General features: G+C 36.3%; 1 protein-coding gene across 1 annotated transcript; it reads right to left on the bottom strand.

The window, feature by feature from the left end:
- Nucleotides 1-5,380: 5,380 nt before the first annotated feature.
- On the bottom strand, nt 5,381-16,223 carry slc35b3 (solute carrier family 35 member B3). Its single transcript, XM_048174872.1, is given in 11 exon segments — nt 5,381-6,058; nt 6,241-6,310; nt 6,428-6,539; nt 7,719-7,811; nt 7,896-7,993; nt 8,143-8,188; nt 8,190-8,251; nt 9,430-9,584; nt 11,987-12,108; nt 12,191-12,418; nt 15,689-16,223. Coding segments are annotated over 10 exon segments (1,122 nt in total). The 5' UTR covers nt 12,404-12,418; nt 15,689-16,223; the 3' UTR covers nt 5,381-5,907.
- Nucleotides 16,224-17,049: the final 826 nt, after the last annotated feature.

The following is a 17,049-nucleotide window of genomic DNA, read 5'->3' as shown; positions in this document are numbered from 1 at the left end:
TTTTTTTTTTTTTTGTATGATAAACAGTTTTGCAAAAAATGTGTCCTGAAGCAAAAGCAGCCTTAAAAAAACTACACAAAATAGTTTTCTATTAAACATCCTTAGAGTTTTATCCAAGCCTCAATTCAATATTAAGCATCAGATCGGAGAGTTTGTACTGTGTGTGTTCTGGGTGTGTATAGGGTCAAAGACTTTGTTTGATGAATGAAACGCTCACACTTCAAATAGGTTTTAAGGCTTCATTGTTCAATGTGCTAGTGTTTCTCTTCATAAGATAAATGGTTCTTTTAGCTGCGGTCAGCTGGGGCTTTCAAACGTACTATGATCTAAAATGGACCTTTAGGCACAATTTATCTTCGACAAATGGACGGCACTTAAAATGGGTTTGATTTAAAATGAAGAGAGGTAACATCTCCTTTCCAGTTCAAAACTGAATGTTGAATGTTTCACCTTTGTTTTAAAAGTTTACTGTATTTTGCAAATTTTACACACATAACCATATAAAAAGCAATACTAGTATAAATCTAGTTTATGCTGATTAGGTTAAAAAGAATATTGGGTGAAATATGTATATAAGATCAGCTTATTTTCAGAAAACCATTTGTGTACCCCAGACATGCTTCTGATATAATTATACTAAATTTTAATTGATATCGAATTCAGTCATTTTGTTTAGTGTACAATGGACAATACATTTTGATTTAAAAAGTGTCAAATTTTTGATAAAATAAATAAAATTGTGAATTTAGCCATTTGCAATTTTTGTATATTTGTGATATAATTATATAAAATTGTTGAATTGATTGAAAAAATAATAATAAAAAAATAATAATTTTGAAACGGTATATATATATATATATATAAATCCCGAATGCATCTCTGGAGCTCAGCCACAGTGATCTTTGGGTTCTTCTTTACCTCTCTCACCAAGGCTCTTCTCCCCCGATAGCTCAGTTTGGCCGGACGGCCAGCTCTAGGAAGGGTTCTGGTCATCCCAAACGTCTTCCATTTAAGGATTATGGAGGCCACTGTGCTCTTAGGAACCTTAAGTGCAGCAGAAATTTTTTTGTAACCTTGGCCAGATCTGTGCCTTGCCACAATTCTGTCTCTGAGCTCTTCAGGCAGTTCCTTTGACCTCATGATTCTCATTTGCTCTGACATGCACTGTGAGCTGTAAGGTCTTATATAGACAGCTGTGTAGCTTTCCTAATCAAGTCCAATCAGTATAATCAAACACAGCTGGACTCAAATGAAGGTGTAGAACCATCTCAAGGATGATCAGAAGAAATAGACAGCACCTGAGTTAAATATATGAGTGTCACAGCAAAGGGTCTGAATACTTAGGACCATGTGATATTTCCGTTTTTCTTTTTGAATAAATCTGCAAAAATGTCAACAATTCTGTGTTTTTCTGTCAATATGGGGTGCTGTGTGTACATTAATGAGGAAAAAAAATGAACTTAAATGATTTTAGCAAATGGCTGCAATATAACAAAGAGTGAAAAATTTAAGGAGGTCTGAATACTTTCCGTACCCACTGTGTATATAAACTGTGCTCTTGTGCTCCCCAAAGCAAGCACAAGAATTCTGTATGGATGAGTACCTTTTCTTTCTTTCTTTCTTTCTTTTTTTTTTTTTTTTTTTTTTTTTTTTTTCAGAACTGCTTTATACATGAAATAAACTAATTTAATAATTGATGATCTTTACAACAGAACTTAATCAACACTGAACTGGATCCAGCTAAACAACAGTCGAAATGGGTAATTTTCCTGTTATCACTGGAAGGCTGCTTTGAAACAATCTGTATTGTATAAAGCACAATATAAATAAAGGTGTCTTGACTAGACTTGTCTGTAAATAATGTGGTATGGTGCAATGACTTTAGCTGAACCATACTTCCAATGGAACAGGGTTGGATGATTGTCATATAAAATGTTTTTAAAGAGAGGAGACATCTTACAAAGTCTTTATATAAACTGCTTTTTAAGCTTCAGTGAGTTCAGTCTATAGGTTGAAGGTTTGTAACAACCCCAGAGATGCACTGATTTAAAGAAACTGACAGTTTTGCGATATTATGAATTACTAACTGTTTAGCATGCTAACATTTCAGTGTGGAGGACTCAGTCTTCATTAGATTGCTGACAGAAACACAGAGCTCATACAGAGACACAGAAAACAATCCGCTGAGGCTGTGAACTCCAGCACTACAGAATGACCTGAAGAATCTCCACTGCCAGCTGGACATAAGTGGAGAAAACAAGGAAAGATGTTCTCACAGATGTTCATCTCCAGTGCCAGATGACCTTCATCAGAAAAAGTGGGCAAGTATATGACCAAATTTCTTTTCACAGCAAGTCAGTTTACTTGGCGGCCATCTTGGCAACACCTCTAGGCATCTACTTTCTAGTAATCTACTTTCTAGTCATGCAGTACAGACATAGAAAGACCAATATATCCAACTGTATGACAAACAACATGTGTCAAAACAACCATACAATCTGGTAACTTTACAGAAAATCTTTCCTGAATTCTGACACCACTGGTTCTCACATTTCTCACTTCGGGCCTTGTTTGAATATATGAAAACAGGAATGACGTTTGGACTGTTTGATTTTTCTGTTCTGTCAGTACTTCACAAATCTATAATATGTATTAAGGACTAAGAACATAGCACTTAAGTCATATGACTATATATTGTTGTTACATTTTTTGGCACTTGACAGCCCATAGAAAGGGTTGCAAAAACACTTGTTAAAGCAGGAACACACCAAGCCAACGCCGACGAACTAGTGGCGACGAAAGCAGACTGCGGGGTTGGCTCACGTCAGCAGCGTCTGGGTCCAAAGTTGGCCTGACACACCAAACCGACGCTCGACAGCCGACGGCCAAGTAGCACGTCCGTTCTGCGCCTGTGTAAGATGAAATGCCTTTCCGAACCAGCAGGTGGCAGTAGCTGAACAGCCAATCAGAATAATCAGATGGCCCGATGGACCGACAAGCTCCGACGCTGATTCAACATTTCGAATCAGCCGAAAAAAAGCCAACGAAGACCAACGTCGGCTTGGTGTGTTCCTGCCTTTACTTAAATTGATTGCTTTATTTGCTCTGAAAGCAAGACTTACTGTAGCAAGTAGGTCCACGAAGTGGATTCTTCATGCAGTAATGTACAGCCACCTAATGACATTTTATAATCTTATTTGATTATACAATTATTTATAAGGCTTATTTGCAGCCCTCAAATTTGCAATCAGAAGCATTGAGAACCTGCGCTTCTCTCATTTTTTTTATGTGACTAAACTAAAATAAAAATTTCCATTGCATGTACAGTATACAGAAATATAGTGTATTTAAATACTGCATAATTTTCAAGAACTGCGCCTAAAAAGAAAGCAAGGACAATAAATAAATAAATAAATAAATACTAAAACAACTAACAAGAAAAAATTGTTTTTGTGTGCTGATTGAAAGTTGGCCTGCACAAGCAGCAGTAGACTGCTTTTGAAATCTCTCACAGTTAAAGGGTTAGTTCACCCAAAAATTAAAATTATGTCATTAACGACTCACCCTCATGTCGTTCCACACCCGTAAGACCTCCGTTCATCTTCGGAACACAGTTTAAGATATTTTAGATTTAGTCCGAGAGCTTTCTGTCCCTCCATTGAAGTGTTTGTAGGTAACTGTCCATGTCAGGAAGGTAATAAAACATCATCAAAGTAGTCCATGAATAAGGGTCAGTTAGAAGTTTTTGAAGCATCTAAAATACATTTTGGTCCAAAATTAACAAAAACTACGACTTTATTCAGCGGCGGTTGGCATCCAGCTTATTGGTGCATTACCGCCTCCTTCTGCTCCTGACAGTGACACTGATGACGTGTTATGTATGCGCCCGAGCTTCGTAACAGTCTGATGTATTCAAGCTTCAATTGTTTGTATTTTGAATTGCTATATTTTTAAAATGGTGCTAGGTGTGCATGTCGCGGATGTCCTAATCGCGTCACAGTCCGGAGCAGAAGGGGCGGTACTGCACCAATCTGGATGCAACCGCCGTGAAGAAGAAGCAGCAACGTACTTGGATATACACAGACCCGGAAGAGAAGACAATGCTGAATAAAGTCGTATTTTTTGTTATTTTTGGACCAAAATGTATTTTAGATGCTTCAAAAAATTCTAACTAACCCACTGATGTCACATGGACTACTTTGATGATGTTTTTATTACCGTACCTACACTTTCAATGGAGGGACAGAAAGCTGTCGGACTAAATCTAAAATATCTTAAACTGTGTTCCGAAGATGAATGGAGGTCTTACGGGTGTGGAACGACATGAGGGTGAGTCATTAATGACAGAATTTTCATTTTTGGGTGAACTAACCCTTTAACTGTGAGAGATTTCAAAAGCACTCTACTGCTGCTTGTGCAGGCCAACTTTCAATCAGCACACAAAAACAATTTTTTCTTGTTAGTTGTTTTAGTATTTATTTATTTATTTATGGTCCTTGCTTTCTTTTTAGGCGCAGTTCTTGAAAATTATGCAGTATTTAAATACACTATATTTCAACCCTTTAAGCTTTAACTGCAGGGAAATGAGCAGCTTGGGCATTCTGACAAACATCTGATTTTGTGTTCCACAGAAATATTAATAAAATATTCAGCAGCACAACTGTTTTCAACACTGATAATAAAAATAAATGTTTCTTGAGCAGCAAATCAGCACATTAGAATGATTTCTAATGGATCATGTGACACTAAAGACTGGAGTAACGATGCTGAAAATAAAAACTTTAAAAACGTAAAAATAAAAAAAAAATAAAAAATAAAGCTTTACAGCCTTCATTTTCATAATCAAAATACTGTGACATTTTAAGCTTTGTGTTATGTTTGTATGGTCAGTATTAAAATTGTAATGATTTTGTGCAGTCAAAACAGCAGCTACTCCTTTGTGTATGTGTTAATGCTGTGTTTTATAACTGGCAGTGTCTCTAAGGGAGAGGGTGGCAACAAATGCACAATAATCATTTCCCCGAGGCTTTGAAAGTGTCGCACACTTGGCACCCACAAACATGCACAAACCACACATGTGATCTCACACACACACACACACACACACACACACACACACACACACACACACACACACACACACACACACACACACACACGTGACGTTCTGCTCAACTAAATTAGGTCTAAAGCCAAGCCCTCTGCACAGTGTTTGTTTTCTTTCTGGTGCTATCTTATTCCAGGATTACTAATCAAACAGGCCCTGGGCGATCGCAGGGCCAAACATCTGAGAAAGTGCTTGGCAGCTTTTCAACTCTCCATGCTGGAGCCAATGGATAAGAGACGCCATTATTCATGAAAACACTCCAGACTGTCTGAATCAACTTCCCAGTTTGTTTTTAATGTAAAAACAGCCACCTTTTCACCAAACAAATGGTTAGCAAATATGGCAGCTGATAAGTTGATCCTTTTCCGAACATCAGCCCTTTAAACAGACAGAATCATTGACTTTTTTCACCTGTGCAACTGCAGTTTACTCAGAAAATAGAGTCCTGACTTGTATGTCAACTGTTGCCATTATTTTATGGCACATGCAGGTGAAATGTTTTCATTTAAAATGTTACTGGCTCCATTAGGCCAACATTCACTTGGACATGATTTGTTAAAAAAAAACAAAAAAAACAAACAAACAGGACTCTTCCACCAAAATGGTTTCCACTTTCAGTTTCCACCTTTGTCCAGTGCAAATCTTTGCATTTTTGGCTCTAGATTACAGTCCCTTTGATTCAAACAGGTCCCCACGCTCCAAGCGTGCTGATTCGACTGTGTAACTCCAAACCACACCTGAGCATCAGCTGATGTAGAAAGTAGGAGAAGTCCATCAATAAAATATTTGAGTTCATTCTCCTACACGTCCTGAGACAGCAGGCGCACCTTCCTCCCACCGAGCAATTGTTTTCTGAGCTCTGCTAAAGAGGGAAGCTTCATTTTGTCTCTGTTTTTACTGTAAACATTTAGGAAGATGCCAAACACCACCAGAGAACCACCCCAGACATACCTGTGAAAGAACCAATGTACATCATTATCAACAAAATAGAAATATGTTATTAGTACAAGCAAGACTTGTGTTAAACGTGATCCAATCAAATTCTGATGTATAAAATCAAGTCTCATTCTAGATTATTTGCTCAACATACATCACATTACATGTTGTGTTTAAATAGATTCTGGTCCACTTACTGAAAAGTGAAAGGTTTTGAAAAGAACAGAAAGGACAATACAATAGTCATGGCTTTCCTTCCCGTAGTCACTGAAAAAAGAAAAACAGAGTTGGGGCATCAATTTACTTTGTCTATCCACGAAATTTGATAGACATATATACATAAATATATATACAAAAATACATATATGAGGGCGCTGAACTGACCTGTGACAGCAACCAGTGCTCCAAACAGCTTTATCAGAGCCAGGACGAATGAAATGCCAAAATATCCCGTCAGTGAAAAGAAGAATGCGTAACCGTATGTCGTCACTGGATGCTGAGAGAGTAAAACATTTTTTTTTTTTTTTTTTTTTTTTTTTTAAGGATAGAAGACATTTAGATATTAAAAGTACAGTATTTGGAAGGCTTAATATCATGTAAAATGTGTTGCTCTTGTTCCAATGAAATGAAAACAGTCAGTTGTGCTTATGTAAACATTATGGTTGGATTTGAATCACAGTTTTGTGGTTATGGTTTTTATTTGGGTCAGTTAACATGAACCAGTAAATATGAAAATTATGTTGGTGTTTGGGGTCAACTAATCAGGAAAGCAATCACAATTATGAGCTCATTAACATATGACCATATTTGGCAGTTTGATACACGCTCCGAACAACTGATTCGAGACAAGATTCGTAAATCAAACCTTCATGAAGCAGTCTTTTGAAATCGCCCATCACTAGATATTGTTGAATAAAGTCGTTATTTTGTTTTTTTTGGCGCACAAAAAGTATTCTCGTCACTTCATAACATTAAGGTTGAACCACTGTAGTCACATGAACTGTTTTAAATATGTCTTTAGTAGCTTTCTGGGCATACGCAAGTGTTAATTATCAAAAATATCTTAATTTGAGTTCCGAAGATGATCGAAGGTCTTACGGGTGTGGAACAAAATGAGTGTGAGTAATTAATGACAGAATTTTCATTTTTGTGTGAACTAACCCTTTAATTGTTCTAGAATGACTGGAGTGATTTTGTAGAGTGCATCTGCATAGAAAGTAAAAATAATATTTGTAATAGCAATATTTATTATTTATATTATTTATTAATAATATTTATTTATTTAATAATAGACTTCTTACTCTGAAGACATTTTGATGCTGAACAATTTGGGGAAAACTTGGGTACTTGGATATACTCTTTATACAGGGTTTGACATAAGCACCGCCAACCCGACAAATGCAGGTGGATTTCATCAATGGCGTGTAACGCAGTCACTCCTACTAGCCACTTTGGCCGGTTGAATTTTATATATAATATATACATTTTTCAATTGTATTCTTTCAAAAAGGCATCTGAAATAATAAACTAAATCCTATGTAGCGTTGTCAAAATCATTGATTTTTCGATACCGATAACTGAAATATCTTAAACACTTCCAATACTCATTTTCAGCAAAATAGATACACGATACCAGCTTCGCTTTCTCACTCTCTCATCTATCTGTAAAACCCACCTGAGAGCAGAAGGAAACAGCAGGTCCAATCCCCCCAACAGACAGCAGACCCAACAGAATATACACAAAACCAATAGAATAGGAATATAAGACCTGCAACACATGGACAGCAATGAATAACATTCCTGGACACAAGAGAGACAAACCACATAATGATGGTTACTAAACAGTTTGTACCATCTCTGAGTTGGTCCCGTTATGGAGTTTCATTGCTTTTTCCTGCACATTTCCAATCGCAGCATCCGCACAGAGGGCCAGAGATATGAGAATTACACCTAAAAACAACATACAAAACAAGAAAATAATGTTTCAAGTACATTCAGTTTCTAATTTTTATTATTATGCAGAGAATAACAGCTTACTAGATTTTGGAACAAAGCCTGTTCCTCATAATCAACAGAATTAAGCAGAAGCAGACCTGTACCTGTTACATTGAAGTTTGGGGCAATCTTACTGTCTGCCAGTGTGAAACCAGATCAGACCAAGACTCATGCACAGAGCAGCAGACACATCCGCAACGTTGTAGCGTTTCCCTAAAAACATACATCATCAACAAGCTCTATCAAACCAAGAATCTCTGACACAGATCAACTCAAACATGTCATAAAAGTCGCATAAACAGGCATCTGATCTTCTGCTAAGCTGAAGGCCTTATCTTCTGGGTCCTTTGAGTTCTGGCTGCAGGTTTGACACTTTAGCTGCAGGTTGGCTTTACAAAGATCTTTGAACAAGTTTAGTGGCAAACTGATTTGTCGAATAGAGAGAATGAGTTTTTTCTTTTTCTGCTGGACTCTTCAACTCATCACAAGCAAGTATGTGAGGAGAATGAGTTTGAGGTTGGACATGTGAAACAATACAAAGAGAAGAAAGAAAGAAGCAGGAAAGGCCAAAGAGTGTTCTCAAACAGGTAGTTGCCGTGGGGGTGAAGGTGATGCAGCAGGTTGCCATGCATCACTTTGATTCGGTCCAGCTTTGATGGGTCGGCATCTCGCGCGCATCCTCAACCAAAGTCCCGCTGATCTTACGCACCAGCCTCAGGGGACGCAAGGTCCACGACGCCAGAGAAAAAAAATCAAAATATCCCCATAAAAAGAGAAGGGAGAACTGTTCAGCTGGTTTCATTCTTTCTTGTTCAGGATATCAAAACTTCAGTCAAATTCTTGCATAAGACAAGTGAAGAACTCCATAACAACAGTGGCCAATGAAAGAAAATGCACAAAGAACACAGAACTTGTTCGCAAAAATTACAAACCTGAGAAAAAAAAAACAGTGAACTGACTTTGAAAATAAAAGGATATTTCACACACATATATCTTTCTTCCATGAAGCACAAAAGTAATGCATCTTTTTTTCTATACAGTTCAGTGACCACAACTTTCTAACTAAAAAAGGACAAAAGTAGTACAACGTATGTGCAATATTCCAAGTATTTTCTAAGATATATTCTAAGTCATATAGCTTTGTGTGATGAATAGACTGAAATTTAATGATGAAAACAAATGTAATGCTTAATATTTTTGTGGAAACCGTGATGCATATTTTTTCATGATTCTCTGATAAATAGAGAAGTTATAAAAAAACAGCATTTTTTTAAGATAAATATGTAAAAAAGTATTTAATATAATTTTTGATCAATTTAATTTTACCTTGCTGAAGAAAGAAAAAAACCTGAAGTGTATGAATATAAATATAAATCTAGCATTGAATGTACCTTGTATAAAAACTCCTCCAATCATGACAGGAATGAGCTTGCAGCACTTAAAGATGACTTGTGTGGGATAGTTCAAGTATCCTAAAGAAGTGTTGGATAGGCCCATGGTCCCAACTGTTAAAAATGCGATGATCATGTAAGTTTTGCATGGTATCCTGAAAAAAAGAAGCAGCAGCAGCGTTCCATTAAAACCATTGTGTTTTCTTAGTTTGCCAATTTCTTGAACACTGTAAAGCATGTTTTCTTAAGGCTGATTCACTGACCCATTAAATGCCTGGAATGGAATCAACTGTCATTTTCACACTGTATCCCCCAAAAAAGATATCTTTGAGTGTAATAATTGTCCTTTTAAAGGCAGGCCATGGCCATACAACAGGTTTAACACAATGTTCAAACAAAACACAAAACCTCTTGGAAGTTCCTGCTGGCATTGTTTTGGGGAAATGTGAAGCAGGTTACAGGTGTTATTAGGGTTATCAGAGAAAAAAATACTATTCATGAAACCACAGAACAATTAATGAATATGGAAAAAAGTTTGTTTGGGAATTTATTTTTGACTAGAGATATAAAAAATAATGTACAAATTTATGTGTTTATATATAAGAATTAAAGCAATTAACAAAACTTCGCTAAACACATAAGAATGTACAGCTAAATTTTAATTTAATGTAAAACAAAAGCAGGTATAATATTTTTAATGTTCTGTAATTGTTAATATATTATCTCATACTTTGCAGTTTAGGCCTGGCTTTCAATTATACTGTGATTTTTAAAGGCTATAATTACTCATTTTATACCCAGAAATTAGAGCTGCACAATTCTGGATAAATCGAGAATCTTTTTTTTTTTTTTTTATAGAAATCACAATTCTCCCACAATTATTAATAAACAACTAAACAAAATAACATGTAATTTACTAGAGGTTCAAACAAAATGTTAATTGCTGCAGTCTATTTTAAAAAGAAAATAATTTGAATTATTATTATTATTTTATTATATTTTTTTTTTTTAATTGAATGAATGATTCAAAGACTTCACTTGTTTCCTTACTGGATGAATCAGCGTTTTTTGAACGAATCTCTTGAACGAATGATTCAATGACAAATATATTTTTACCAGACACTTGTCTCCACCTACTGGTGTAACAATGTCATTGATACAATCTTTACTTGAAGCATCAATTTTCTTTCAAAAGGTGATTTTCTCTATTTTGATTGCTACCGTAGACACCAGTGTTTATATCTGAATTCTAAACTTGAATCCCAGTACTTCTGTGATAATTTAAATTATTGTCACAAAACGGTTGTCATGTATTCATCCCTATACATGACAACTGTTCTCTCTCTAGCATGAACGCAGATTTGAAAGTTCGCTATGATCATACTTGTGAAAGCTTTAATAGACACAGTTGAATCGTTGTCATTTAGGAATAAGATTGCGTGAGTGTTTGAATCAAGATCACAATCATTTAACAATTAAAGGGATAGTTCACCCAAAAATGAAAACTTGATGTTTATCTGCTTACCCCCAGGGCATCCAAGATGCAGGTGACTTTGTTTCTTCAGTAGAAACACAAATGATGATTTTTAACTCCAACCGTTGCAGTCTGTCAGTTGTATAACGCATGTCAATGGGAGCTTTGTCTATAAGAGTAAAAAAAAACATGCACAGACAAATCCAAATTAAACCCTGCGGCTTGTGACGACACATTGATGTCCTAAGACACGAAACGACCGGTTTGTGCGAGAAACCAAACAGTATTTATATCATTTTTTACCTCTAAAACACCACTATGTCCAACTGCCCTGTGCATCCGGTTAGTGAGTTCTGAACGAGCACTGACAATGGAAGTGATCTCTCGCACTAGTTGAAGCAAAGCGCGAGAGATCACTTCCGTCATCGAACGCGTTTTCTGACCTCACCTGTTTTAGAGGTAAAAAATTATATAAATACTGCTAGGTTTCTCACACAAACTGATCGTTTCGTGTCTTAGGACATCAATGTGTCATCACGAGCCGCAGGGTTTAATTTGGATTTGTCTGTGCATGTTTTTTTGACTCTTATAATGGAATTCACATTGACATGCATTATATGACTGACAGACGGCAACGGTTGGAGTTAAAAATCATCATACTGAAGAAACAAAGTCACCTACATTTTGGATGCCCTGGATGAAAATTTTCATTTTTGGGTAAACTATCCCTTTAATCATGCAGCTTACCTGAAATTGAGTGAAAAAACAAACAAATCCCCCCCCCCAAATTACTGCAACCGGTTAAGAAAACAAGTTAGTAACACACTTTCTATTATAAATGAGGGTTTTCCTTTATTCACAGTACTTTGGGAAAAGATGCCATTAAACAAATATGTAAAATATGAAATATTTTAAATACTCTTTTTATGTTGTTAATTTTAAGACTGAATGTGAAAATATATTTACGATTATACATTTTAATTTTAGGTGCTATTAATCTCACTTAATTTCAGAAACTAGTGTGATTAATATTTTTTTTTAATCGATTGACAGGTCTAGTTTTAACATGTACAACAAAATTACCTCCTCCTTTTATCCTGAGTAAGCTGCAACTCCACCAAGCCAAATATGGAGTAAAATCCAAACTGCACTAAAGTCAGATACCAGCCAAATGGCTTAAATCCCTCCACTGAGAATATCAGCTCCTGAAAGCACAGAGACTCAAAAGAGTCAGCAATGGCACAAATATACAAAGGCACAAATCAAAGATCAATGATGGACCGTTACCTGCAGGTAGCCGTAGATGAGGTAAAAAAGAAAGACGCCGGCCACACAGATGAAGAACTGTGTTGGTGTGTTGAAGCTGCTCAGGTTGATGCCCAGCACTCTGAGCTCCTCCACTGATTTAATATGAGGTGACATCACCTCTGTGGATGAGGGAACTGATATGGAGATGTGCTTCCTTGAGCTGTAATTCACAAGGCCAAATTTGCCACTCATGATGTCTGCAGGCTCCTGAAAAACCAAAACAATTTATCCACAATCTGAAATTACATATCTTACCTTTACTGTCTACTAAAAATCAATACCCGGTCGTTAAGTCTGACGTTTGATGTCACAGTTGCTGGGTCCAAACACTCCTTCAGATCATAAAAGCAAACAACAATCGGTTCTGATATACACTCACGGTATACTGTAGTACAGCTGGAAAAAAAAAATAACCCTATAATCTCCATTGCAAAATCTCAGTTGGCCAGACAATGATTACTTTTTTCATTAACTGTTAAAATATTGGTGTCTGGGACAGCAGGAGCTGGGAAACTGTAGTGTACACTAGGGCTGCCCCCGACTAAAGATTTTTCTAGTCGACTAAAAGTCATAATTTAAACCATTAATCAGCTAATCGCACTTTATATTAATTGAATTACTTAAATATACTGAAAATACTAAACCATAATAAGAGTTTAATATATAGGCATAATATAGTCTATTTCTCGCTCATGCACACATATAAAGCTTGCCAGCAAAAGTAATGATTATGAATGTGTCAGGAAAAATAGCAAGGAGACATTTTAATTATTTATTGATAAACTAGTGATTTCGGAGTTAGTGTTGACTGCATAGATAAAGTCGACGATGATGACTCGCCATCTTCACAGTATAGTGAACGTGCCGATAGAGAGAAATGCACATTTCATACGGATTACATAAACAGAGAGTCATTGTTGTTTACTATTGCTTAAGTCAGTGACAGGATGTCTGCCCTTGAAAAACACGTCATCAGATAAGAGAAGAGATGTCGCTGCAAGTGGGACGGGAAGTTAATAAAAAACGAGCGCATAAGCATTAAAAAAAAAAAAAAAGTGCGCAGATAAATCATTTATAAATACTGCTAAATTCCTGCTAAAAAAAAAAGAAAAGAAAAAAAAAGAACTGTCTATTTTCATTCTATGGTGACTTTAAATGTGTGCTACAAATGAATAGTGCTCATAAACGACTGTACAAAGAGGCTTGAACCCGGAAACAGTATTTGATACATCACAATAGTGTTGTCACGGTACCAAAATTCCAGTAGTCGGTACCGATACCATGAAAATTTTACGGTTCTCGGTACCAATTTCGGTACCACAGTAAAATCTATTGGAACTATTTTACCATTTTATATAGTATTTTTAAAAACATTAAATATGATTTGGAGTGTGTGTGTTTGTGGGTGTATAAAGGCTACCTCAATGAAATAAATTTTGAAATATATATATATAAAAAAAAAAATTAAATGCTCAAACATCCATTGTGTACTGTTGAAAAACGAGCATATGCTGGTAAAGTAGGTTTTGAAGCTGGTCCGGCTGGTCCATACTAGTCCTAAGCTGGTCCTGGACCAGCATAAACCAGCTCAAACCAGCATACCAGCTTCAAAACCTACTTTACCAGCATATGCTTGTTTTTTCAACAGGGGTAACAGACGTGCATGTTTATTTTAGCTATTCCGTCAGAGAAACAACACACTACAGCCTGTAAAACTATGAAATAAATATCGGTAAATAATGGTAACCCAAATAATAAGAAAGTTAAATATTATTTCAAAAAGCATTCGTTTTTTATTTCCACACAAAGACGCGTCATATATAGCCAAAGTCCCGTTATTACTTTGATATAGCCGCTTTGCGCTTTGAGAGGGATGTGGGACACGAGCAGGAAAGAGACCATTTCTCTTTAATAATATCTTCGTTATCTCCTGATGTTACAAACAACTGACACTTGTTGTAAAAGGTCTGAAGAGCGCGTTTTATCCTCCGCAGGGGCAAGACATTCAGGCTATGTTTGATTTAGCGCTGCCACAGAAAACGAAAGTAAAAATCACTGGTGTGTGAAACGCGCTTTACAAATAAACTTGACGCGCCTTATAAAGTCTAATAACAAGCACAAACTGTGTTAAATAGAAACTGACGTGCAAGCAAAAAGGTTTCTGTCCTACGGTGGTTTTTCTACTTTACCACAGTAAATAATGCGAATAGCCTATAATAGGCCTAAATGCGAACGAAAGAAACGGTATAATCCCCTGCGTGAGTGAAGATTTGGGAAAAGAAACAGATTCCATGTTCAGTGGAATAACTAATGGAATATTGTTAAATTCTATGCTAATCAGGTGACCAGATCGCGATTCGGAAAACAGAATACGAAGCTTTAAATGTATGGACTCACGCACCTCTCTCATTCGGCATTAACCAAAATGTTTCCATGGCTGCGATGTCACATTTGATTGCTAACCTATTATTTCTTCTGTAAACAAAGCTTTGTGCTTCACTCGTGTCATATTCAAGTAAATACTGGCACAGCCCTATCAGTGGGTACCGAATATACCCGGATTCTCGGTACTACCGGTACTACAGAAATGCTGGTATCGTCACATTTTCAAAATTTCAGTACCGACTTGGTACCGAAGTACCGGTACTTTTGACAACACTACATCACAACTTAACAAGCAGACAAAATTTTTGTTGTTTATTCTCTCTCTCTCTCTCTCTCTCTCTAACAATGGTGGTTGTCACCAAGTTATCACAGTTTCAATGCAGTAACAGTAAGTTCACTGTAGTACAGTAACTATGGTATTTTGGTGTAAACTATAATTAAAGGCATAGTATGTAAGTTTAGCCGCTAGAGATCGCTTATTCAAAATAACAAAGGTGTAGCTTGATGACACCGTAAATGAGCATGGAATCATGGGAGTTGTCGTCGTCACTTCCACTGCCAATGAAAAGAAATCCGACGGGACTCAGGCAAAATTCATGCTCATGGATGAGCTAATGTATTAAAGTTTTACATTTAACGTTTGGTTTCTGCGGAAATAAAAATTGAGGACACGGGACGTTACAATGGTTAAAATTTCTCTGGATTTAAACATTGTTGGAAACGTGGGATGATGCAAGTACACAAGTCAACAAAATATATAACATTGTTGTAATGTTTTTTTTTTCTTTTGGATACTTTAATCCAAAAATCTTACATATTGTGCCTTTAACATGCTATCATTTTGCATGGTTGCATCATTTAATATAAACCATGGTACTGAATGATGTGTGTGTTAAATATATATATATATATATATATATATATATATATATATATATATATATATATATAGTACTCAAAGATACTTAAAGAATACTAGTTCTACACGTTTAAAACGTCATATGGTACTGGTAATAATATCTATGCATTCATTGCATACTGAATTATGCATTTTCAAACTGAATTATGAGAAAAAAGATGACAGAATCTTACCCGAATGACCCAGAGATGACCAAAGTGACTGATCAGTTTAATCACAATCACATTGATCAGATGAGAGTGATGAGTATCTGACAGCTGGAACTGTATATCACACTGATCTCACATCTCACCCAACTCACAGCCGCATAAACGACGCGTCTCAACACTGACACGCATGACAGGCACAATATGTGACTTTAAATAGCAGAATGAGTGTGAGATCAGTGATTTAAATCAAAATCGCTCCCTCATATGGGATTTGGAAGAGATAAAGAGTGTTAGCGGCTAGGCTAACACCTGCTGCTTTGCTCCACTTCCGGGTTTAAAGTCAGTTTTAACCGCTCGTCTTAAAATAATACCGACATCTTTTCATTCTTCCACTCGAACGGAACACAAAACAAACCCTTTATCCATAAAGACATATGTCAAAGTGCACATTATACGATGATTCTAGAAGGTTTTGTAGTTGTTTGTATAGCTCTATCTCCCGGCAGCAGCCAACAGCTTCCGGTTACCTTTGACCTCATGACATACGTCACTGAACACACACGTGTCAGTCACTGCACTGCACTGACAGACTGCATTAAACTTTGAGGTCGGAGAGCAATATAATGAATGAATAAAGAATGAAAAGATTGTGGTGTTTGTAATGAATCTGTATTTAGCCTAATTTAGTTGTGCTTTTCTATTTTATTGTTTTATTTATTATGTCATTGGAGAGGACTATTTACTGCCCATTGTTGAACTGTTACTGTGGGAAAGCACAATAATATTAAGTTTTGGCAAGTTTGTATTCATACAATCTCATCCATACATTTCCTGTGAGATCAGATTGGAATGGCGTGAGGCCGAACTTGTCAAAAGTTTTAAAATGTATGAACATTAAAGTAAAGTAGCCTAATGAATTTTAAGGTAATGACATTCACAAGCAGTTTAGAGGATGGATGGATGACTTAACAAGCAGACAGTTTGCAACAAAATTCTTGTTGATTATTCTCTCTCTCTCTCTCAGTTTCAATGCAGTAACAGCAATTTCACTGTAGTTCAGTAATGGTATTTTGGTGTAAACTATAATTAAAGGCACAGTATGTAAGTTTCGCCGCTAGAGATCGCTTATTCAAAATAAAGGCGCAGCTTGATGAGACCGTAAATGAGCATGGAATCATGGGAGTTGTCGTCTTCACTTCCACAGCCAATGGAAAGAAATCCAACGGGACTCAGGCAAAATTCATGCTCATGGATGAGCTAATGTATTAAAGTTTTACATTTAACGTTTGTCGGTTCCTGCCTCCTTCCCGAACATGAACTTAGTTACAGTTACGTTTGATCACTTAAAAACATATTATTTTATTTAATTCTAACAAAATAGCCAC

The sequence above is a fragment of the Megalobrama amblycephala genome, linkage group LG22, assembly GCF_018812025.1.
Source record: "Megalobrama amblycephala isolate DHTTF-2021 linkage group LG22, ASM1881202v1, whole genome shotgun sequence".
Lineage (NCBI taxonomy): Eukaryota > Metazoa > Chordata > Actinopteri > Cypriniformes > Xenocyprididae > Megalobrama > Megalobrama amblycephala.
Note: the sequence above shows the minus strand (reverse complement) of the source record. Positions and strands in the feature narration are given on the sequence as shown.